The following is a 23,734-nucleotide window of genomic DNA, read 5'->3' as shown; positions in this document are numbered from 1 at the left end:
ACACTTGCCCCACTGATTGTTCATGCACATTGAGTTTAATGATTAATGAATAACTACATGTACTGTTTGTGTTTTAAGAGGAAAAGGGAAACATACGCATTAATTGGATTAACTTAAAACAGCTGGCAAAATTTGACTGACACAAGAATGTACACATATGGTGAAATATCCCACTTATCTGTGCGACACACTGAAGCCGCACACCTCCCCCAGTAGTTAAGTCACGTGACATTGTGTAGAACCAAAATGGCCGCCCTCGTATTTTGACGTATAATAGCTAGCTACTTTTCTTTTTGTTTCATTCTTGGTAGAAAGCTAGCAAACGAGAGACTTTTTGGAGGAGCCTTTGCTTGGCCACAACCTCCGTACACTGGCGTCATAGGTTTTTTCTTGAAGACAATCAAGACTGACACCTATTTGTTGATCGAGTTGGACTATGCATATTTAGTTATATTACAGGCTAGCTAGCTGGCTCTGGCTGGCACACATCAGAGCGGTAGAGAGTGAAACAGCTAGCTCACCTAGCTGCGATGGAGGAACTGAGCGCAGATGAGGTGAGCCAACAATCAAAAAAACGCCCAGTACGAGTCCAGAGAAATAATGCAGCTCTGTTCTGCTATTGTTACCATTTGTGTTTAAATCCCTTCCTTTCCTTCGGACCTCATGTCAAATGGTTTCCCACTAGCTGACTGGCTACTAAAGCTAGCTCGGCAGCTATCCTCGTCTAACCTGAACAAATGTGTCCTCGATACAAACCCACTATTTAACGCCTGTTAAACACCAGTGTAACCAGTATACTGAGTGCGTCACCCCACGCGACCCTCGCGGTGTTTCCTGAGAGGAGTCATTTCATATAACTGAGCTTTATTACTGGACGTGTTCGCATGTTTCTGTCACCGTTGCCAGCAGCGTAACGTAACGTTAATGTAGATTAGCCGGGATGCTACCTAGCTAACGTAATGCTATAAAGGCTGTGCACGAGCTGGCCCCATGGCTTATATCGCTCACACATGCAATGAGTGGATTCACATAACTACACTGCATTGTTCCCCCCTTGTATGTGTGTTTTCTCCTCCACCTGCTTTAATGACAGAGAGTTGATTTGCATGTTTTTCCTGCGGTGAGCTAGCTGACAGTTGCTAATGTTGTTTTGCTAACAGACAAAAATTAGCCTGCGAGACGACTCAGCATAAAAAAAAACCCACCGGGCCACCATTGTGAAATCAACTGTGGGCCGACTGTGTTGCCACTGAGCTATCCCCCTTAGGCAACACATATTTTAAAAGTGCTCCTTCTTTGTCAGCTCACACCCGTGCTTAGATACTCAGCCGACTCGCAATAGTGTTGTTGATTTACCAGAGTAATGCTCCACAGCAGCCTACTCACATCTGACTTTGTTCGTAAGGTTGATAACATTGTGGTGAATGAAAACCGACCGCTGCTTAAATTACGTGTATTTTGTCTAATTATCAAAGAATGGTAATGAAAAAAATCCAAACTGATTGTGCCAATCGTCTAACCCAAATATATTTAAAAATAAATAAATAAATAAATAATATATATATATATATATATATATATATATATATATATATATATATATACTCCTATTCATTTGAACAGTCCTGTTACAAAATATGTTCATATAATGCAGGTCTTTTAGAGTGAGCATTCATAGTACTTTTAGTTAAAATGTCAATTTTGCTGGTATGTTATTCCAGATCCGCAGAAGGAGACTGGTACGATTGGCAGGGGGACAGACGTCACAGCCCAGCACCCCTCTCAGCACACCCTTGACATCTCCACAGAGAGAGACTCCCCCTGGACCCCTCCCTGGACCCTCAGGTGTTGCACCCCAGCCCCTGCCACCAGCTGCCTCTCAATCATTGGGGCTCAATGTCCACAGTGGTACCCCTGCCACATCCCCTATGGGCACCTCCGGTAAGAAGAACTGAGTTAGAGCTACGGGTTTCAGATGTATTCAGACAGTTTGTCAACTGAATGTTGTTGCAGGCAATACTTAAGGTTCAATTCTTATAATATAGGATCAATATTAACAACAAGTCAGGATCCAGCTTTCTCTGGTTGTCATCGTAGAGTTATTGTTGTCAACCTCTTTTGTCTTCTTTAATTTTCCCTATTGTCCTACATGATAGTTGTCTTTGAGGCTTGGAAGATAAATGAGCCTTGGTTATCTGAGCTCAACACTGTAAGGGACCTTTGTATTTGTGACCTTGATATTTGAACAGCAAGAACCAGTCATACTCCCACAAACAGCAGCAGCAGCTCATTGTGATCACCAGTGTCCCTGTGCAACACAAAGTACAGGCTCGCTGTGCAGAGTGAGAAATGATGCTTTTATGCATGGCTCTAGAAAAAGCACGAGTGAGTCATGTATGCATAGACTGACAATATCCTGGCTTTGTTTGTAGCTAGGCATATATGTTGTTGCTATACAGAGCTGCCTTTTTATGGCTTGTAGGGCCCGTGGTACTTTTCATAATTGGTGAAATTTGTGATTTTCTTCATGGCAGTTACGCAAGCCTTCATTGCATGTTAATGTAGCGTTATGAATATTGAACTTGACAGAACCATTGTACACCGCATTTATCTGACTCAACTGTTGGTAATTAAATGATTGTTGTGCAACCAGGAGTGAGTTGCTAATTCTGGCCCTTCACCCGCAGTAAAATCCTGGGTGTTAATCAGCTTTCTCTCTATCTGTTTGCTTTAATCAGGGCTTATAAAGGTTTGGCACATCAAGTTGGTCTTAAAAACTCCATTCTGAGCATGTTCTTACTTAGTGTGGCTAAACAATTTGTTCTTCACTAAAATTGTAGTCCTGACACAAACAATTTAAGTGGCTGGTAAAAAGTGTATTAAAAGCGTGACACCATATTGTCAAAAACTTAATGCAGAGGCATTATTGCGTGATTTAAGGTAAAGTAAAAAGAAGAAAAGACATGACAGACTAAAGTTAAAGGCTGCACAGGCTGCAACCACAAAAATATATATTAGCCATAATGGTGTTTTTTTTTTTACCTAGAAGATGAAACTGTCTTTGCAAACCTTGACTCCTCTGGTAGGTTTTTCCAAAGTGTGGGGGCTTCATTTGCAGAGATTTGATCAGTCTAGACTCTAGAAAACAGAAAAACAAACATGTAAAACCTTCAAAGGCGCTCAGTTGTTGTGTTTTTCTCTTGCAGGGGTGGCATATGGCAGTCAGAGCAGCGAGGGTGTGAGCTCCCTCTCCAGCTCTCCCTCCAACAGCCTTGAGACTCAGTCCCAGAGTCTGTCCCGATCGCAGAGCATGGACATTGACACTGCCTCCTGTGAAAAGAGGTAAGAGTTTTTATAATGGGATATTGTACTAGCAATAAAATAGATGGTTTAAAACGATACTATGATCTATGTTTTGATGATCAAATCCTCCTCCCCTGTAGGCTTTGAAAGATGTCTGTAAAAAATATTTAGTTTTATCAGTCACAGAGAATAATGTTTGGTCAGTATTTCGGAACACTTATTCTCAAAATGACCACATACATTCGATGAATATCACAGATTGTTTCTAAAGAAAGGTGCAAAAATATTCAATTTGTTACTTCATCTACTCCAGAAAGTTATATTCTTCTTTTAATTATTTGTAACATAAAGAATGAAATTATAGTGTTTCATTGCATGGCCACATGCTTTGCTCTTACAAGATCTGGTTATGACGTTTTTTTTTAATAGAGATAAGAGATGATAGAGTGCTGAGATAAATGTGCCGCTTCATATGGACCACTGCGGCTTGAGTGCTGCCATTGTCTGCTTAGGGGTGAAGAGACTTAATAAGCCTCTGTCTTATTCCAGCATGTCCCAGGTGGATGTGGACTCAGGGATAGAGAACATGGAGGTGGAGGACAGCGACCGCAGGGAGAAGAGGAACTTGCCTGAAAAGGTAAATGGCAGCAGTGAACATTACTCGAAAGCGAAACTCTTTTACCCTCATTCCTTGTCCTACTTGACTTTGATCAGGCCGATCTTGAGATCAGGTGAATCTTTAAACAAGTTAACATAAAAGGAGTGTTTGGGTATTTACAGAATGTAATTAAGGGACTTTCCATAGACGCTATTCTTGGTTTCATTTTCATTTATTGAAGTTTATTGATACATACCAGTCTCTTGATAGACTGGGGTGATAATGAGATTATGAGTATCATGAGAATCAGAGCAATGCTAGTCCATTTGGCATTCTTTGTCTAAATGACAGTTGTTAATCTCTGCACCTCAGGAATCCTCTGCAAACTCAGATGTCTCAGAAGAACAGGCTCTGCAGCTCATTTGTAAGATCCTCCGCGTATCGTGGAAGGAGCAGGATAGAGATGTCATCTTTCTCCCTTCACTGGCTGCAGAGTTCCACCAGAACCCTAAAGATGGTATGTCATTGAATAACGTCTTTATCTCACCATAATAAAATGACCGAAGCTGTGAAAAGGCTAAGTTTTATCTACCACTGACTTTGTGCATTTGATGTTACTTTTTTTCCCCCCTCGCTAGTATACTCTGACTTCAAAGACCTGATCGGCCAGATCCTGATGGAAGTCTTAATGATGTCCACCCAGTCACGTGTCCACAACCCTTTCGCCAGCTTGACCGCCACCTCTCAGCCAATCGCAGCAGCCAAATCCCCCGACCACCGTCTGACGCTGGTGCAGCCCTCCAGCCAAGGTGGCAGCCCCATGGGCCCCAGTGCAGGATCCTTTGGAGCCAGCTCTCTGTCCAGGCAAGTACCTTGACTCAGTGTAATGAGCTTTTAGTGTAACTCCCAGAGGCTGTAGATTTGTCACCTACACTCCTCCTCAAAGGTTTGCTTTATTGATATTTAATTGGTATCATGTGATTGGATACTGCGTTTTTTCTTCTTGTAGGTGTTCTGAATTTGCTTTGATAATTTCTATACTTCTAAGACATCGTTGTTAGATGAGTTTTGCCAATCATCGTCTCAATGTTGTCCACAGTCTGTATGGGTGTGGTAGTCCTCCCTCGATGGCTTTGGATGCAGCCAAGAGGACCTCCCCATCTCTCCCCACCCCTACTACACCCACTGTACCCTCCACAACCTCTTCCCCACAATTCATTGTGCCCCCGAGCCCACCCGCAACTGCTACTCCACGACACACACTCAACCCTCCATCTGCCCCAATGCCCATCTCCCAACGCTATCGGCCTTACTCTGTCACCTCTCCTTGGGGGGCTCCTTCCCCATCTAGTCCTGCTCAAAGAGCTTTTAGTTTCTCTGGACCCTCTCCTAGCCCTGCAGGGCCCTCTGTTCCTCCTAACACCCCAATTCCTGTGCCACCACCTAGCCCCCATTCCCTCTCCTTGAGCTCACCTAGGGCTCGCAACCAACCCTCCTCCACACCCCTTTCCGTGGTGCCCCCTTCTCCCAGATCGAATACCCGACAGGCTGCCTTTGCTTCCAGGATCCCACCGTCTAGGTATCTCATCTTCCATTTGCATGTCAGTGTGTAGAGCAAGCAAACTTTCTAAAACCATTGCTTGTTTTTAGGTTGGGTGTGAGCTTTTGTTGTATACATTGCTTCTAATGCTAAGTTTCATGCAGTCAGTTTTCATCTAAACAAACAAACAATTATCTCAACTGGATAATATTTAGACTGCTAGTCAAAAGGTCAGTGAATAACCTGATATTTTAGCATTTCCTAAATTAAAAGAAATGGATAGTTCCAGCAGCAATAATATAAAAATATACAGTATATTTACAGTCTAGTCCGATACAAAGGCCCAAATGGCGATTTAAGATTGAGGGAATTAAAAAAAACATCATATATTTTCAATGCATTTTCAAATACATTACTTCAGATTCAACAGAATATCTAATACACAGGGTTTTGCTAATTGCTAACATGTATTAATTTAAAGGATGTAACCCATTTACAAATGACTAATATTAGATGTAGTATAACAAATGTGTTTTATAGGTCCTACCTTGCTTTGAAATTCTGGAGCAAGTAAGATGTGGCTTACGCCTCTGTGCATTGCTTTGCTTAAGACAAGTTGTATGAGTGATAGTGACAGTCAGTTCAGCTATCGTTTGAAAGAATGTTCTGACAGTGTATAAAAGCAGCAGACAAAATGGCATTAATGAATATTTAAAAAAACAAAACAATAGTCTTCAAGCAAGCATTCAACCCTCCAGCATCTTTGTGTTAGTGCTCTCCTCTTCCTGTCCTCTTTTCCTGCGACTTGTTACCATTCTACATTTGTCTTCATGTTTTTTCACTTCCCCTCTGTCTACTCATGCTTGCACAACATCCTCCTTTCTTCAAACCTTTCTCCTTGTGTCTTTTCCTCGTCATGTTAGCCCCTTGTCGTTCCTGTTCTTTGCCCTCTCTGACATGTCTCAGGACAGCAGTGATGACGATTCTGAGGAGGAGGAGGATTTTGCACGGGTTCAGTTTGGGTCCAGGTACACCGCTGCACGGTGTGTGTTTGTGTGTGCTTGCGCAGTTATGCGCCCACTGCATGTTCCAGTGGGCCAACGAGGCTTTCCACTAATGGCGCACAAACACACCAAGCTGGAGTGGTGAAAAATAAATGGATGTGGGCTTAGCCATCTTTTAAAGAGCGTGGTAACTGTTTTGGTCATCAGAAGTTTAGACGAAAGGTCCCGTAACTAACATTTTTGATGTATGAAGTGGTTGTAAGTATGAAACTCTGTTTCTACAGAACTGCAGAAAATCCATTTAATACATGGGGCGGCTGTGGCACATGAGGTAGAGCGCTTGTCCCGTAACCAGAAGGTTGGTGGTTCAAACCCCTCTACCAGCAACATGCCGAGGTGTCCTTGAGCAAGACACCTAACCCCAAGTTGCTCCCCGGGCGCTTCATTGCAGCCCACTGCTCCTCCGGGATGGGTTAAATGCAGAGAAATAATTTCCCCATTGTGGGACTAATAAAGGATTGATTATTATTATTATAAACTTTCATTGTGATTTAGGTCTGCCAGAGTAACTGAACCCTGTTTTTGCAACCCTGAACCTTCAAAATGTTCTTTTTCTTAAGACATTTCCTGGAAAAGTGGTCCCTATTTTTTGGGTTAAGTAGGTTGACTTCTGTTTTATTTATTAATTAATAGGAGTACATGCAGTGTACTTTGATGTACAAGTCGATATTGTGAATTCTGGAGAAATTATCCTCAACCTTGAACGTGCATGTAAACATGAAGGGAACATTTTGAATATTTGAATCTCTCTTAGTAAAGCATGACACTGTTATACCTATGGTTGACCTGAACAATGTGTCAAAAAATATATGCATGAGCAGTATCATTAGGTGAGATGTTGATTCCCTTCTGTATGGACATTTGTTAGCTACATAGTAGAAATGTGTAGGTTTGGTTCACGTCTTTATTCGAAAGAGACTGTCATGTACAACGTAACTTTGCTATTTATCAATATAATTGTTGATTTCACTTTTAGCTTCAAGAACAATTGTAACCCGGGGAAGGGGTGATACCTCTGCTTTGCCTTTTGTTCAGTGGACACATAACAAAGTTAATTTGATTACCTCCTAAGGTTTGTTGTGCTTTGAAGCAGCTTGCATACAGGATGTGCAGTTGCAGCTGACCACTAACAGCAATTTGAACTCTTGTCCCCACATTTGTCAGTTAAATGTGGAAAGCTGAATCCTAATATCAGCTTCAAAGACTTTCTGCAAACAGCTTTTTATTGTTCAATATAATCACTTTCTCTTTCAAGAGCCAATTACATAGATGCTGCAATGCTGTCACTAATGCTTTATGGTTTGTTTTTTTCAGGACCCTTGAGAGTGGGCTTGAGTTTGTTAACCATACATACATGATTGTGTTTGATGCTAATGATGTATCTCTCTGTGCCATGATGTTTCCTGTTATTTAATGGGCTCCTCTGTGTCCTTGTTTACCTTTTTTTATTTTTTATTTATAGTCTTTGTGCATCTGGAGGGGGAATGTCTTGCAATTCTGCCAGCGACCGCTTCACCATTGAGACATGCAAAGAGACAGAGATGCTGAACTACCTCATTGAGCGTTTTGACAGTGTTGGCATGGAGGAGAGGAAAGCTCCGAAGGTGAGTATCTGTTAGTAAGACCAAAGAAATGTAAATGATTTAAGCTAAAAGAGTTGTGTTCTTTTTGTTCTTTTGTGCTGTTTATTTTTAATGGTTATTCTTGTTTTGTGTTCTTATTTGTATCTAATTCTTGAGAGGAAAACCTATTCAGAGATTAATACAAGATTTCTTGATAGTATTGATCCATCTTAGCGTAACAACGGTTTTTTTCAGCGTATTCATAGGGCAGGCAATATGGCAAGCATCTTCTATCTCAATATAGGTCATTTCATACGATAATGATATATATTAAACAATATGTATCACATATTAGCATTTTTTTTTTTTCTGGTAGTTCAGTAAAATAATTGTCCTTATGAAATAAGAACATGATAAAGCCTATTTTTTTTGTTAATTAAATACTTGACAATACTGAGTATTGTTGAATCAGTATAAATGTCAGTTTATTAAGATTTTTTTGCAAAATGAACATGAAAACATAAAAGAAATGTTTACAGGAAAAAAAGAATAAATACAACTTTACACTGATAATGTTTAATTGCATGCACATAAGTATGAAGTAATCAAATTAAGACAATACTTTAATTTAACTGCAGTGGGGTATTCCCAGATGCAATATTCAGATTTTACGATCCTTTCAGATTTCGTTGGAAATTTGTAGTTAGTATGTGCATCGCGATATCTCGATATATGATTCCATGGAAGATAACAAATTATCATATCGAATTGTTGCCCAGGCTTACTTATTCACCACGTCTAAATTGGTTACCAAATGTCCTGAGTACAGAAGAACAGTCTGTACCTCAGACTAGCTGCAGGCCAGATGGTCTGGAAAGAAGCGTCTGTTTGATCGTGAGAGAATACTGTGACTTAAGTCTGGAGAGAGTTTCTGTGAAATCAGCAGCATCCATTCTTATAAAACCTCTAACTGTTTTCTGTCTTCTCCCATCCTTTTCTGTTTCTCTCTCAGGTGTGTAGCCAACCAAATGTCAGCCAGCTTCTCAGCAACATTCGCTCTCAGTGTATTTCCCATATTGCCCTGGTCCTGCAAGGCACCCTGACCCAGCCACGGTAAGAAAGCCCAGACACACACTGTGCCAATCTTTTTTTCCTAATATGTTGTTACATTTGTGTATCCTTTTGTTCCTTCTCGCTTTAGCCTGAGTCTCCAAAACAACAATTTCACATTGACTCAAGAAATGTTATTTATATAATTTCAGCACAATGCTTTTCTGTTTTCAACGTGCAGGAGCCCTCTCCATCAGTCTTTGCTGGTACCTTATCTGCTGTGTCGAAACCTCCCATATGGCTTTATTCAGGAGCTGGTGCGCATCACCCACCAGGAGGAAGGGGCGTTCAGTCAGGTGGGAAGCACATCCTCCTATTTTTGATAAATGCTAATAATTATTTAGGGTCACTTAGGCTGAAATCTATCCCAGCATACAGTGGGGCATAAATACAAACGCATAAACACTTCTATTGTAAAAACAAAATCTGTCCTAATGGGTAAGAATGAACCTTTGATATAGCAGTTTGAAACGGTCTATGTACATGAATGTTATTAGAGTAATATCATCTTTAGGGTGGTCACCCTACAGCACCTTCTCAGTAATTAAGAAAATGCAACAATTCAGGCAAATTTATACTGTGAGATGGAAACGCAGTTCCAAAAGTTGACGTGACACTGATGGATGACATGTTTGCTCTCTTGTTTTTCAGATCTTCATACCCATCCTCCATGGGCTGGCTCTTGCAGTGAAAGAATGTTCCTTTGACAGTGACAACTTTAAATTCCCCCTTATGGTAAGGAGATGTTGTCCTGGCCTGAACCATACTGTAGCACCAAGCAGGAGTTAAACCTTAATGTAGTTTACATTGCAGAGGGATTTGCAGTATATCTGGGCTTAACGAGGAGCTAGCATCCTGTCGGAGAACCTGTCTGCTCAGTAGATGGACAGCTCCAGAAGTACAGCATATGCATCTGTATGCAGACGTGCTTGAATATTTAGTATAATAGTGCTGGCATTGTGCTGCTTCTCCTCTTGGATGGATATGATGAAGATTCTCTTCCTACCTTGGCATCGAATCCCATTGTATCTCACCATCCATCCTAGCATACACAAAGCAGTATAATGTGATTTGGCCCCTCTGTGAATTTGGTGTATTCAAGAACTTCATTTTGCAACTGGAGTGTGTCAAATTATTTAGCAGGACGCATGCTGTTGGTTCTAATTATCTTCTTCCAAATGCACCAAGTAGATTATATATTGAATAATCAACTAATCTCACACTTGCTAATTTGACTAAAGTAGGTAGTTATACCAGGTAACCCAGTTTACCTGTAAACAAAATGTGAGTCAAGCTTAGTTTTGTTTTGTTTTGTTTTTACAGGCATTAGCTGAACTTTGTGAAATCAAGTTTGGAAAGACTCACCCAGTGTGCAATTTGGTGAGTATACCTATGGATGGCCAAAGCTACATTTTGGCACTGAAGTGTTCATCATTATGTCCTCATACCTTAGACTTAGACCTTAGTTTATTTCAGGCTGTCTTTAAGTCAAGTTGCCAAACAATTTATTACTATTAAGTGTGTGCAAGTCTGGCTATTGTCTGTTTATACCTTCATCACAGCAGCATGAACAGTTGACATCAGCACAAAAGAATGTGCTCTGCTTCTTTTATTCATGACACCAAGTCAACATTATGCTTCGCAGAGAAGGGGCAAAACAAATTCCCCTGTGCATGGAAAATGACTGAGCCTTTATATTTAGCGATAACAGCCTCTCAAATCAGAGTTCTTTGAGTTTATATGAAGCTCACCTAGTTGCTTATTAACTGTGTTCATTTATTATTTTATAAGTATCATAACTACTGCGTGTCATTTTAAGTGAAATTAAGATGTTAATTATTTCTATGCGACTTAAACTGAATGAGCAAGTAGGAACACATTCATTTTAGTTCAGTGTCTTCTACGGCTGTTGACGGACACACACTGGCTTTTACTGGAATTTAAACCTTGAGTGATGGGTTGGTTAACAACACCACAAGATAATGAAATGTGTTAAATGTTCAAAACAAAAAACATATGTTCTCCTATGTAATGGCCGTCTGTGCAGGTAACCTCGCTGCCTCTGTGGTGTCCCAAACCTCTGAGCCCTGGTTGTGGCAGAGAGATCCAGAGACTTTCCTACGTGGGAGCTTTCCTCAGCCTCTCTGTGTTTGCTGAGGATGATGTGAGTTGTCTAATCGGTTAAAGAATCAATGAACCTGAGTAGCATTAGATCTTAACCAAAGCTGAAAAGTGTCTGAATGGCGAGTTGGCCTTTTGCAATAAAACTGCAAAAACAAAGCACGACAAGCTGTTTAATGAACGGAAAATCTTTTAAGAGTAAACGTTATGCTTTTCTTTTTCTTAAGACAAAAGTGGGAGACAAGTATTTCTCTGGCCCAGCCATCACCATCGAGAACACGCGGGTCGTCAGCCAATCACTGCAGCACTACCTGGAGTCAGCTAGGGTGAGTCTCTGCTTCATAATGTATTTATTTCATAGCTGTCCTTTGTATTGAGAATAATGTATTGAAGTTATTTGTCATCTTTTTTTTAGGGTGACCTGTTTAAAATTCTCCATAACATCCTACTAAATGGAGAAACGCGCGAGTCAGCTCTTCATTACATGGCATCTCTGGTCAACTACAATGTGAAAAAAGCTCAAATGCAGGTAAGTTACGGAAGTCATTCATTCCACATTCAACAGAATTATTTAAATAAATATAATTTTAAGTTACCAAACTGGCACACCCACAGAAAAATTGTGTAGAAATACAATTCAGTTATAAATGTTTCCATACAATTTTGTTTATATATTTTGCACAAAAAAAGGTTTTTCTATTTGACTTTGAAATTGAAATGTATGAAAAAAAGAATATACAAAATCCCCCTGTCATCAGGACTTATTGTACTGTTACATTACATTACATTACAGTCATTTAGCAGACGCTTTTATCCAAAGTTGTAAACAGCTTAATAAAAAAATGCTGATTTCATATTCAGGTCGTAGCCTTTGAACATTCCTGGTTCTGAATTCACCCTCTTTTCTCCCTGCTAGACTGATGATAAGCTGGTGTCGACAGACGGCTTCATGCTCAACTTCTTATGGGTGCTGCAACAGCTGAGCATGAAGATCAAGCTGGAGACAGTCGACCCTTACTACATTTTCCACCCACGGTGTCGCCTCGTTGTCAGCCTAGAGGAGACGCGTGTGAAAGCCACCATGGAGGAGCTCAAGAGCTGGATGACTGACCTGCGTAAGTTAACATAAATTAAAAAAAACATAGAGATTTATGGTTGTTTTTTGTTTTGACACAAATGTTGTGTACTTGAGGTTTGATGGACATTATTAATATTTGATGTTGCTCTGAATAACTGCAAGTCGACTCCATCGTTCAGAAACCGCTGCCATTTTGAGAAATCTGTTAATTACACGTAACGGAGCCATTTTGCATTCTATCAGTTTTTAGAGTGATTCATCAACATGCCAGATCTGTGATTTCCTTTTTTTATGGATCAAATTAATTTGGATGAGTTATCCTTGTGATACTGTCTCCACGTTCCTTCTGCCTTCTTTATTTTGAGTCATTTACAAAATGATAGCAGCTACACATGCTGTACTGTATACAATTGATACATTACAGTTGAAATAATGCACAAAAAATCTTGGACATATGACCTTATGTGGAATGATACGTTAACCTATGTTTTTTGGGGAGGGGCAGTAAAGCTGATATTTAATAGTTATGATGTTTGTGTTTCTATATTTGAATTTTCTTTGTTCACATGGACAGATGACGACCCCAACAAGTTCTCAGAACCCAAGTTCCCCACCGAGTGTTTCTTCTTGACGCTGCACGCCCACCATTTATCCATCCTGCCTGGCTGCAGACGTTATATTCGCAGGTTGCGTGCCATCCGCGAGCTGAACAGGTATTTATTTATTTTCAGGGTCAATGCGCGTATTGCTCAACATCACTGTAAAATGACATGTATTCATAGCATGTGTGTTCTAATGTTGTTATTTCCCCTTGTTAGGACTGTAGAGGAGCTGAAGAACAGTGAAAGCCAATGGAAAGACTCTCCCCTGGCTAGTCGACACAGAGAGATGCTCAAGCGATGCAAAACCCAGCTCAAGGTTAGTTTAGCATCACTGATTTAAAGGTACAGAGCTACACATCCTCATCTCTCCGTTCACTGTATTCAATAAGAGGAATATCCTTAAATGCTGAAACATGCAAGCTCTCCGACGGAGCATATTTAGAGAGATGTGATCCTTATTGTTTGTGACTTTGTTGTGTCAGAAACTGGTGCGAGCCAAAGCTTGTGCTGACGTGGGCCTTCTGGACGAGAACCTGCTCCGCAGATGTCTGCAATTCTACAGCACAGTCATCCAGCTCATCCTTCGCATGGTGGACCCTGCCTACCCCAAGTGAGTCTCCCTGCCACTGACAGACCATGTTACTGTTTGTTGTGATATAGATGTAAAAGGAACATTTTATTTTGCTTGTGGTATCTGTCATGCTGTGTTTCACTTCAGAGTGTACTATGAATCAAGATGTAAGTACCATGTTTGTTTCTTCATTCCTTACACAGCATTAACCTGCCACTGCACCCCGAGGTTCCCAAAAGCTTTGCTGCTCTGCCTGAGTTCTACATTGAAGATGTGGCAGAGTTTCTGCTTTTTGTCGTGCAGTAAGTTTATAGTTTGGTCTTCCGCACTTTTCTCATTGTTCAACCATGTTTTAACAAATCACATCTAGTGGATGGGTCTGTTTGAACGAAAGGACAATATAATATGAGAAAGATATAGATATTAAATGTCAAAGAAAAGAAACAATACATACATGTATCACTACAACACATGAAGCTAAAGCCAAGAGTTATGTAGAAGCGGTTTGTTTCATCCCTTCCTCCTCTTCCTCCCCCTCCTTCCTTCTTCAAGGTATTCTCCCCAGGTTTTATATGAGCCGTGTGTCCAGGACATTGTCACCTTCTTGGTGGTGTTCATCTGCAGCCAGAACTACATCAGGAACCCTTACCTTATCGCCAAGTTGGTGGAGGTGCTGTTTGTCACCAACCCCGCTGTACAGCCTCGTACTCAGCGATTCTCTGAAATGATGGAGAACCACCCGTTGTCCGTCAAACAGCTGGTCCCCGCCCTCATGAAGTTCTACACTGGTGAGTTTTATGTATACTGTATTTCAAAGCTGTGGTTGTGAATGGGATGTGTGGAGATTCTCGACTGCAAGGTGTTGATCCTTTCTTTTTTTCCTCTGTTCAGATGTGGAGCATACCGGCGCCACCAGCGAGTTCTATGATAAATTCACTATACGGTACCATATCAGCACTATCTTCAAGAGTCTCTGGCAGAATCTTGCCCACCATGGCACCTTCATGGAGGAGTTCAAGTGAGATTACTTTTGACACTTTGTGTGCCATATATAAAAAAAAATGACACAATTTAGGTTTTAATCATTGTCCATCTGACTTGGATCAATTCTAACCTGGCCTACTTTTCCATCCACTCCCCTCTAGCTCTGGCAAGCAGTTTGTGCGCTACATCAACATGCTGATTAATGACACCACCTTCTTGTTAGACGAGAGCCTTGAGTCCCTGAAGCGTATCCACGAAGTTCAAGAAGAGATGAAGAATAAGGAGCAGTGGGACCAGCTGCCTAGGGTCAGTGCTCAGCCTAACAGGGTCTTTACATTACATTCAGACAGCAGTTGTGATTAATCTTAAATTCTTTCAGCGATTAAACACAGAATTTAAGTAACAAAAGGTAGTTAGTAGTCACAGTGTTAAATTGAAGCCGCAAAGACAAAATAATTTAAGTGGTTATTGTGTGAGCTGCAGCATGTTATCACCTCAACTCATACTTGTGCAGAGCTGTGAAGGTAACCGTTACAGAATAGATTAGAATAATATTGTTTGTGTTTACTTGCAAACTTTTCAGGAGCAGCAGCAGAGCCGCCAGTCCCAGCTGACTCAGGACGAGCGGGTGTCTCGCTCCTATCTGGCCTTGGCCACAGAGACGGTTGAAATGTTCCACATCCTCACCAAGCAGGTCCAGAAGCCTTTCCTCAGGCCTGTGAGTGCCGCTGCCCCCACCGGACATTTTGAAACATGGTCACACTTGAACTTGATATGTTCTAGGCTCTATGAGTGGAAATGTATTCTCAATAGTACAATAACAAAATATAAATATATATATAGGTCACATTATCAGCTGAAATTGGGCCCTGTGAGCCCAACAAGCTATTCTAAACAGTGCCTTCTTTATCATACAGGAGCTGGGGCCTCGTTTAGCCGCCATGCTAAACTTTAACCTACAGCAGCTCTGTGGGCCTAAGTGTCGGGACCTGAAGGTGGAGAACCCTGAGAAGTATGGCTTTGAGCCCAAGAAGCTCCTAGACCAGCTAACTGATATCTACTTGCAGCTAGACTGTGCCCGCTTTGCTAAAGCGATTGCAGATGACCAGGTTGGTACAGTTATTTTTCACTCAATGATTACACTTTAATTTGTAAGAAATACTCGCTGACTCTGATGACAAAACACAAGTGGGAGGTTGTTATGAAGATTAATGGCCAAGAGAAAAGGCTACAGGAAAGTTTGGTAGATCATCACAAGCATGGTTGTATTGCCCTGAAGACTTCAGCATAAATGACTCTAGTTTTTATGAATACGCACTTCTTCCTGGATAATTTAAGCAGGAAGCAATTATGGATCAATTGCTGTGGATTAGTTCATTTTAATGTGTGACGTTTCAGGCAGTCACTGTCACATGTTTATATGTTACTGTGTGTGCTTGATTATGTAGCATTGTTTTTTTTATTTGCATGACTTGTTACTGACTTTAGAATGACTTCTTCATTCAATTTTGACTGTAGGAAATTGTTTATATATGATTTGTTTACGGAGAATACTTTGAATAATAAAGTTCAAGTTACATACTAGTTAATTTCCTAATTGTCCAGTATTCCTATTGTGGTGTTGAAAGTGTGTATCAGGAGCAATATATTGGTGAACCGGGCATCCGCATCACCTCAAAGACGATCTTCCCTTGCTGCGCCCCAATAAATGTGTCCTCTTTTTGTCTATGTGCAGCGGTCGTACAGCCGCGAGCTCTTTGAGGAGGTGATCTCAAAGATGAGGAAGGCTGGTATTAAGTCCTCTATTGCCATTGAAAAATTCAAGCTGCTATCGGAGAAGGTGGAGGAAATAGTCGCCAAGAACTCCCAATCTGAAATGGACTACAGTGACGCACCTGACGAGTTCAAAGGTGTGTGTGAATCTGGACTCCCATGCAACTTTTCTGTGTTTCACTATCAATCCAATGTCATTAGAAGATGCATTTTACGTTTTTCTGCATAGTCGCCAATATTACAGAGGCGCAAGCCTACATGTATTTAGATAATTAATTCAAGCATTATGCTGAACATCAATCGAGGTAATTCTTACATTTTAAATGTAAATGGTGTTACCTTACACACATGTAGTAAGTCACTTAATCTTTGGCCCAAAGAAGAAAAAGTCACTGGTTTAGAAATCTTGTGACCTCAGGGTCAGTCAGTGCAGACGGACAGGATCTTCAACGGCCTCTATCACTGTTGAATTCCAGACATATGCGGGGGCTTTTGCAGCTCATATAGGTCATATTGACAGCTTAGAGCAAGGCTATCCTATAACCACAGACTTAATATAATCTAGAAAGAGAACGTGGCCCACATACCTCCTTTGATTCCCAGATATGCCAGCCAGCCCACCACGGTTGACTGGAGCGTGCCGTACAGGAGGCTTGAGTATCGTCTTTCTGTGTGGTTAAAATCTCCCACGCCAGGTTTTATTTTTGAAACACATGAGTCCTACTGTAACAACCTTGTGACATTTCAATATAGGGCACGCTTTATCAAGATCTCTCTTTGAGTATTTATTGGATATTTTCTTTACGGGTCTTTTTGTAGGTGCACCAATATTGCTGTCATATTAAACACACTATTTACCTGACCTCTATTCAGATGTATGCACAACATTTGAATAATAGCCCTTCTCCAAACACAAGCAGCAGCCTATAGAGCAGCTTATGATATCTAATTCAGCTCTATTAGAAAATAAAAGGAAAACATGATATGCTCAGTAGATTTCACTGTATTGAAAGAAAGGTGTCAGTGCTGATGCTGGTAAAACTCACTTTCTCACTTTTAGGCTTGTCATTTGAAGCTTGTGCTTATTGTTTTGACAGTGTTACGTTCTCTAACTGTCTCTAAAATGAACATATGGCTTTATTATAACAGACCCCCTGATGGACACCCTGATGACTGACCCTGTGATTCTACCTTCTGGCAACATCATGGATCGATCCATCATCCTACGCCACCTGCTTAACTCCCCCACTGATCCCTTCAACAGACAGCCACTCACAGAGAGCATGCTGGAGTCAGGTAACTCAACCATGATGCCATTTCACCAGTAATTACATGTAAAGTTCTGTTCAAGGTAGGCAAGAGCTAAAGTCTTTCTTAATCGGAACAGCAAAGAAACTATCTAGTTTTAGATTCAAGGCAAGTGATTACAGGACGTCAAAATGTCAAATTCAATTACTGCCTGTTAGATTAAACATGTTAGTTTGTTTAATGCTCCTAACAATCTGTTTTTAATTCCACAGTCCCTGAGCTGAAGGAGAGGATCCATACCTGGATGAGAGAAAAACAGGGTGGACGGCCTGTCTGAGGACCACATGTCACCAACGTCTGGCCTGCTAACCATCATTAAGAGAGTTGTCCAAACCGCCTGAATTCAGTGTCCCTACTACCAATGACAACAAAAATAATTTGAATGAAAAAAAAAAAAAAAAAAAAAGACCTGATTTGATTTTTATTCGCATTTACCCCTTTTTTGTCTCAAGCCATTATGGTTCTAAAAACAAAATATAATAAAGTTAAGACTTTTAAGTTTTTCTCATGAGTTTGTGTATATATCTAACAAAATATATACATATATTTAACAAGAGTTAGTTAATGCAATATAGTGCTACAAGAATACGTTTCCACCACCATCAGGTTTACCAGCGAGGTGCATAGAGTCACTTCCCCAATCATTTTCCTTTACGGTTCTCATTTTGTCATTTTGTTTTGTAATACTCTGTATGTTGGCTTCATTAAACACTTTTGATTTTAGGGAGAGGGGAGGGCATTACATTTGGGAGAGTGTGAGGGTGGGGGGGGGGGTGGGTTGGGTTCTGATAGAATTGCTAGCCCCGAGTTTTTAATTATCAAGACTGTGACGATGATGAACGCGAGTCCACATAATGTATGCTGATTTCCCAGAGCTAAGAGAGGCACAGTTTGTGCTTGTAGACAAAGTTCAAACGGGGAATATCCATTAAGGATGTAGCTTAACCGTTAACTAATCCTAAATGTCAGCTTACTTTTGAGTACAGTAGGAAGATAAGCAGTGGATTACCAAAATACAGTATGTTCAGTTGTTCCTTTCTAGTCTCATTTTCCCTGCTGACTTCAATAGATGGAATTTACTTCTTGCGTGTGCATGGCCTCAAGTCCAGAACCTCCTAAGCGCCTGACGGACAAATAACCCTCTTTTAGGTGAAATGGAAGGAACGTGAGAGAATGTAGCATGACCACCAGAAACACCATCATAGGAGTGCACCAATAAAAGTCTACTCTTCAGAAACACTGACATCTCACGACAAGGCGGTCTCTTTCAAAATGGCACTGTACTTAACGTTACCTTGCTGACCTTAACTGTACAGGAAATAATTTCCTTAAACCACATACCTGTTTTGGAAGCTAGGATTTTGAACTGAAATAAATGATGATGCACATTATTTCACAACTCGTCACTGTTTTTTCCAAAGGTGTTGTTCCTTAATGTAAAGATAGTAAACATGCAGCAATCAAGGAAACATTTTAACAGATACAATAATAACCATTATCAATAAAATCACTGTTGACCAGTAAAAAATATATTTGTATACATATATGAATTGCATGCAAGTTTTAACTTTGACGGTATGCTTACACCTCAGTTGTTTATTAGATTTAAAGAATATTTATTCCAATTCATTTGTTGTAATGTTTCCCACATGCATAAGCTTAGTCAGTCTTCTACCGTAATTGTCATAAACTAATGGATTAAACTTGGCAACTGTTTGGCAACTTGACAAGATGTAAACATGGTGTATAATTAAGGATAAACTGCAGTTTATCCGGGAAAACGATTAACCTTTCTGTAAACTCTTCAGATTTGTTGCACACCGTGGAAAACCCAATTGCAAAATACTATATTCAATGCTGTCTTATTTAAAGTGTATTGCTCCCAAGCAGAAAAGGTATTTGCGGATGTGGTTTTCATATAGACTATTGAAAAAAGTATTTCTCTATAATGTCAAATAGGCCTACATTTATGTATGTGGGTAGATTCTTTTTTTAAAATTTAGAATAGGATTGTATACATTGTGAAGTTAATAAGATGTATACACCCGTTTTTAATTTATTTTTTGGGGCACTGAGATGTGCTCCGTCTCTCGCTAGAAGGCGCTCTCTGCGGTGACCCTGGGTGCTGCGGTGACAGCGCTGTGGGGAGCGGTGGACAGAAATCCTGCAGTGTGGCGTCACGGCAGAAAGAAAAGAGACCACGCCCACTCCTTCTCCCTACCCGATTCCGAGCATCCCTATTGGCTCTGCGACGCATTAGTCACCGCTGTCTCTTCGCTAATTGGCCGGCCCGGCTGTCAGTCAGCGTGGTCGAGAGGGAGTTGACGTAATCTGTTCGGTAAATCAAGGCGATCTATCAATTCTTCTTTTCGCTTGTGTGCAGACAGACGTCCGCCTCGTTTCTCGACTGGAAATTAAACTCATCAAGGAGTCACTGATTGCAAACTATAGGTCCATCCGGTGGAGGATACCGCTATAATGGGTGTTTTTCACCAAATTGGACTTTATAATAGTTTTCGTGCTCGCGGATTGTGATTTAAAAAAAAAAAAAAAACACACACACATCTTGACGGCCGCTTGCTAACGTCAGTCCTCGCCACTCTCCCGTGGTGTTGTCTTGCTGAGAGTCTTCAAACGTGAGTAAAACCGATAAATGCATTTATGTTTTCACTGTGTGTGGTGCACGAGCTTGTAATAACAGATGCTTTCTGGTCGGTTGTCGGTGGCCGTTTAAGCTGACGTGAATCACAGACGGGCAGTGTCTTTGCACCGGTAACGTTACGCTCAGCTTTATACTCTAACATTACGCTATTTACGTCGCTTATTGTATCGTTAAACCACGTTCACGAGCACAACGTCCGTCTATGTGTGCAGAGTTGTATCCTTCACACAGACACCGGACATCGGTTAGTTCCGTCTCGTGCCATAGAGTGAAGTCATAGCCGATAACATGTCATGGCTGAACTCCAGCTTGCAATAAGACACAACAGTTTGTAACAATCTGCACCCGTTTGGATTCAATGTTAAAAGCCTGAAACCCCTGCAGGGACACCAGGAACACTGTGTCTGTGCTGCTAAAATAAGCATGCAACTCCTCCCTGCAGGTTCCACAACATACAGCGGCGGAGGGATTAGCCCACTTCCTTCAGATCGGCGAATCTTAATTTCTAAAAAAGAAAACCCGTAAAATGAATGTCTTTGCGTGCACAGAACGGCCCCTGTAGTTTAGCAGACAGGCCCAGCTCACTGCCCCGCTGCAACCAACACAAAACAGGGTAGATAGAATTTCATGGGCGTATGCTTTAGCAAGTATGGCTGACTGACTGCAAGGACATGGAAAAAACACGAGTTATGTGGTAAATGTAGTCCCGGGGCGCGCAACGTATATCTTCACATCATCATTAACATAAGACGCATTGCAAAGTTGCGTTTTTAATTCAAACAAATGAATGTTTATGCAGCCCAAACGTGCATGCAATATTCACATTTTGGAGTCTTCCAAAATCGTATTTCGCATATATTTATAAATTAAATGCACTACCTCTTTTATTCGACTGTTATATATGTTTGGTCAGCTGCTGTTTACAAAATATTAAAGCGCTTTAGTGGTTATTGGTCGGCCATATTTGTTGTACGCTGTCATGACTGGATATTTTAGGGGGTGGACTTTCATTGTGGTTGAACGTTAAGTGATGATGGGTTTTGCATTGTTGCATTCTGGCAGTTTATAAACAAGGAAACAGCAAACATTTGTTTAATTACAGATGTTCTTTTAACAAATGCAAATATCTCTTTTTTTCTGTGTTTTCATTTAGGAGTGATATACAAGGAGTTTTACTGGCAGACCGTCCTAAACAGCAAACATGTCTGGGGCGTCAGTGAAAGTCGCTGTTCGAGTCCGGCCCTTCAACTCCAGGGAGATGGGCAAGGACTCAAAATGTATCATTCAGATGCAAGGCAATAGTACAAGTAAGTAGCCCACTGGCATGCACACAAGGACACACACACACACACACACACACACACACACACACACACACACACACACACACACACACACACACACACACACACACACACACACACACACACACACACAGTGTCTTGCAGCTATGCAGGCCTGTCTGCTTAGGGGAGTTTGATATATCACACTTGCACTCCCGTGGTCTTCCTTCAGGGCTCTGAGCAAACTGAATAGTGGACGGTTGGGGACAAACAGCCTGAAAGAGAATAAAAGGCTTACAGAGTGAAATTCCTCCTCCTCCTCCTTCTCCTCCTCCTCCTCCTCTAAAGAGGCCTGCATGCCTTAGGAGTCTCTGTGTGAGAAACGCTGAGTTGGTTCATATACTGGGAGACCCAGGGGTCGCCATACAGCCTGGCCCGCCAATGCCTTCAATTCATCAAGGCTTTATCACACAGTGTTTTAGGATGGACATGTCTGTTACTTTGTAGTTTATGATTATGTTATCTCTTGGTGTACACAAACAGTTGTAAAGCACCTTTACAAGGTGCTGGTGTTTAAGATAGGATAGCCTTCTGACATTAAGGAAAACTTTACTTAATTTCTTGGATGATGCAGTTGTCAGACGATTTGTCTCACCTCGGACAACATAGTATCTGGATCAGGGATGAAGATGAATATTGTATGGATGTATCAGAATCAGAATCAGCTTTATTGTACGCATGGAATTTGACTACGGTTACTCACGCTCACTGGTACACAGAAACAGACAAATAAACAAAAACTAAAAAAGGATAAAACGTTAACTATTTTGGACACAAAATATTATATGCAAGAGTATAAATATGAACATAAAAACACAAAAAACAACGACAATGAAGTGTAGGTGGCAATGAGGTAGGTATTGAACATGCTTCCAATTTTATATTCAGGATCAGCAGCTTCATGCTTTAGTCATTCTTGGCCTATAAACCTGTACAGAATGTGTGAAAATGGGGCTGAAAAGTTAATGTGCTCAAATAAGCATTCACTACAATCTAATGTATTCATTTAAATATGTGCACTTCAAAAGCATGTCAAATGTAATAATTAAGTTATTATGCACATTGAATTAATCCTTGCATAGCTTTACATGAACATATTGCATATCTAAGTAAAGCTGTACTGTTGCTGCTATTGCTGAATCTATAATACATTAAAGGATAGACAACAGCTGAGCAAGAAGAAAAGACTTGAATGTGGTTCGTAGTCTTGTGATTCAACCTGCCTACATGTGACTGTGAGTCATCAGATAATATGAAGTGCTCGCTACCTCCTTCCTCATGGTCGTGCTGTATGTCCCCTTTTAGCGGACAGATGCACACCATACCCCTGACACTAGTATTGAAGCATTTAAGGACCTAGTAACAAGTAAGCATGTTTTGCCAGAAACCGGTTCTTCCAGCAGCCTCTCTTATTTGCCTTGAGTTTTGTCTGTCAGTCTAACCGGGCTCATTAGACTAAGCCTTTATGAATCTTCCATAAGATCAAGTGTCCCTACCAGACCTCACACTCTACCAAAGAGAAGCTTTGTTTCAAATCCCCAGTACTTTTACTACATATTCTTGGGGTTTCATTATGCCAATGTCACTCGGAGGTGCTGGAGGGTGACTCGTGGTTTGTAGCAGAACTGCAGTGGAATATGCAGTGTTTTGGGGGGTTAGTGAGTGTGTGAGCGAGGGAGAGGAGCAGGCTGCAGTACTGCCTACTCTACCTCCTATCACATGGGCAGGTTGCAGAGCAGAAAGGGAGGCTGGCAGGCGGCCATACTCTCCCTTCATCATTGCAGATGGTATGCTGAGAATGCTGTCTTATTAGGAGCCTGAGAGGTTGAACGCTACCTAGTGGCTCAAACGTACGCACACGTCATCCAACTTTTTGTTATTTTAAGCTGAACCGTTAAACAGCTGTTTGTCTCGGAGGTGGTTAATGTTCCACAATGTATTTAATGGATGGTCACATACTGTATTATGATTACGTGAGTGATTTATTTTACTCAGTGATGTGATTGTTGTTTTTCATGACTAGCAGGTGAGTGTAATTCCCAAATTAAATTAGTTAAAAATTAAAACTTGATATTTTTGCACCTATCAATAGCAGTGAATCTATGACTCATCACA

At 40.9% G+C, this 23,734-nt stretch overlaps 2 protein-coding genes across 7 annotated transcripts in view; both read left to right on the top strand.

Annotated features, from left to right (window-relative positions):
* The first annotated feature begins 233 nt into the window (after positions 1–233).
* ube4b (ubiquitination factor E4B, UFD2 homolog (S. cerevisiae)) lies at positions 234–19,023 on the top strand. 3 transcript variants are annotated; one of them, XM_054609113.1, is made up of 29 exons: positions 234–554; positions 1,722–1,941; positions 3,207–3,342; positions 3,853–3,940; positions 4,274–4,418; positions 4,540–4,765; positions 5,001–5,480; positions 6,365–6,469; positions 7,968–8,109; positions 9,080–9,180; positions 9,359–9,473; positions 9,829–9,912; positions 10,501–10,557; positions 11,225–11,341; positions 11,526–11,624; positions 11,714–11,827; positions 12,215–12,413; positions 12,951–13,089; positions 13,195–13,294; positions 13,461–13,588; positions 13,753–13,851; positions 14,102–14,337; positions 14,441–14,567; positions 14,695–14,839; positions 15,117–15,251; positions 15,451–15,642; positions 16,269–16,443; positions 17,456–17,602; positions 17,827–19,023. In XM_054609113.1, the coding sequence occupies exons 1-29, from the start codon at positions 531–533 to the stop codon at positions 17,889–17,891; spliced, it is 4,140 nt and encodes a 1,379-aa protein (XP_054465088.1). In that variant the 5' UTR covers positions 234–530; the 3' UTR covers positions 17,892–19,023. The 3 variants fall into 3 exon arrangements, with proteins under 3 accessions (XP_054465088.1, XP_054465090.1, XP_054465091.1); XM_054609115.1 differs by lacking the exon at positions 6,365–6,469 and having other exon boundaries at positions 17,827–19,022; XM_054609116.1 differs by lacking the exons at positions 5,001–5,480; positions 6,365–6,469 and having other exon boundaries at positions 236–554; positions 17,827–19,022.
* A 967-nt stretch (positions 19,024–19,990) lies between these two features.
* Positions 19,991–23,734, top strand: part of kif1b (kinesin family member 1B) — a 56,014-nt gene continuing 52,270 nt past the window's right edge. For all 4 annotated transcript variants that reach the window (XM_054609247.1, XM_054609244.1, XM_054609243.1 and 1 more), the window contains exons 1-2: positions 19,991–20,250; positions 21,430–21,583. In XM_054609247.1, coding sequence (XP_054465222.1) covers positions 21,478–21,583 — 106 coding nt within the window. In that variant the 5' untranslated portion in view covers positions 19,991–20,250; positions 21,430–21,477. The remainder of the gene's footprint in view (positions 20,251–21,429; positions 21,584–23,734) is intronic.

Source organism: Anoplopoma fimbria, chromosome 12, assembly GCF_027596085.1.
Source record: "Anoplopoma fimbria isolate UVic2021 breed Golden Eagle Sablefish chromosome 12, Afim_UVic_2022, whole genome shotgun sequence".
In the NCBI taxonomy this organism is placed as follows: domain Eukaryota; kingdom Metazoa; phylum Chordata; class Actinopteri; order Perciformes; family Anoplopomatidae; genus Anoplopoma; species Anoplopoma fimbria.
This window is presented reverse-complemented; position numbering and strand designations above follow the sequence as displayed.

Coding starts and splice junctions, on each gene's coding strand:
- ube4b (XM_054609113.1), top strand. CDS start 531: ATGGAGGAACTGAGCGCAGATGAG. Junction 10,558..11,224: donor CTCACCCAGTGTGCAATTTG/GTGAGTATACCT, acceptor CCGTCTGTGCAG/GTAACCTCGCTGCCTCTGTG. Junction 12,414..12,950: donor GAGCTGGATGACTGACCTGC/GTAAGTTAACAT, acceptor TCACATGGACAG/ATGACGACCCCAACAAGTTC.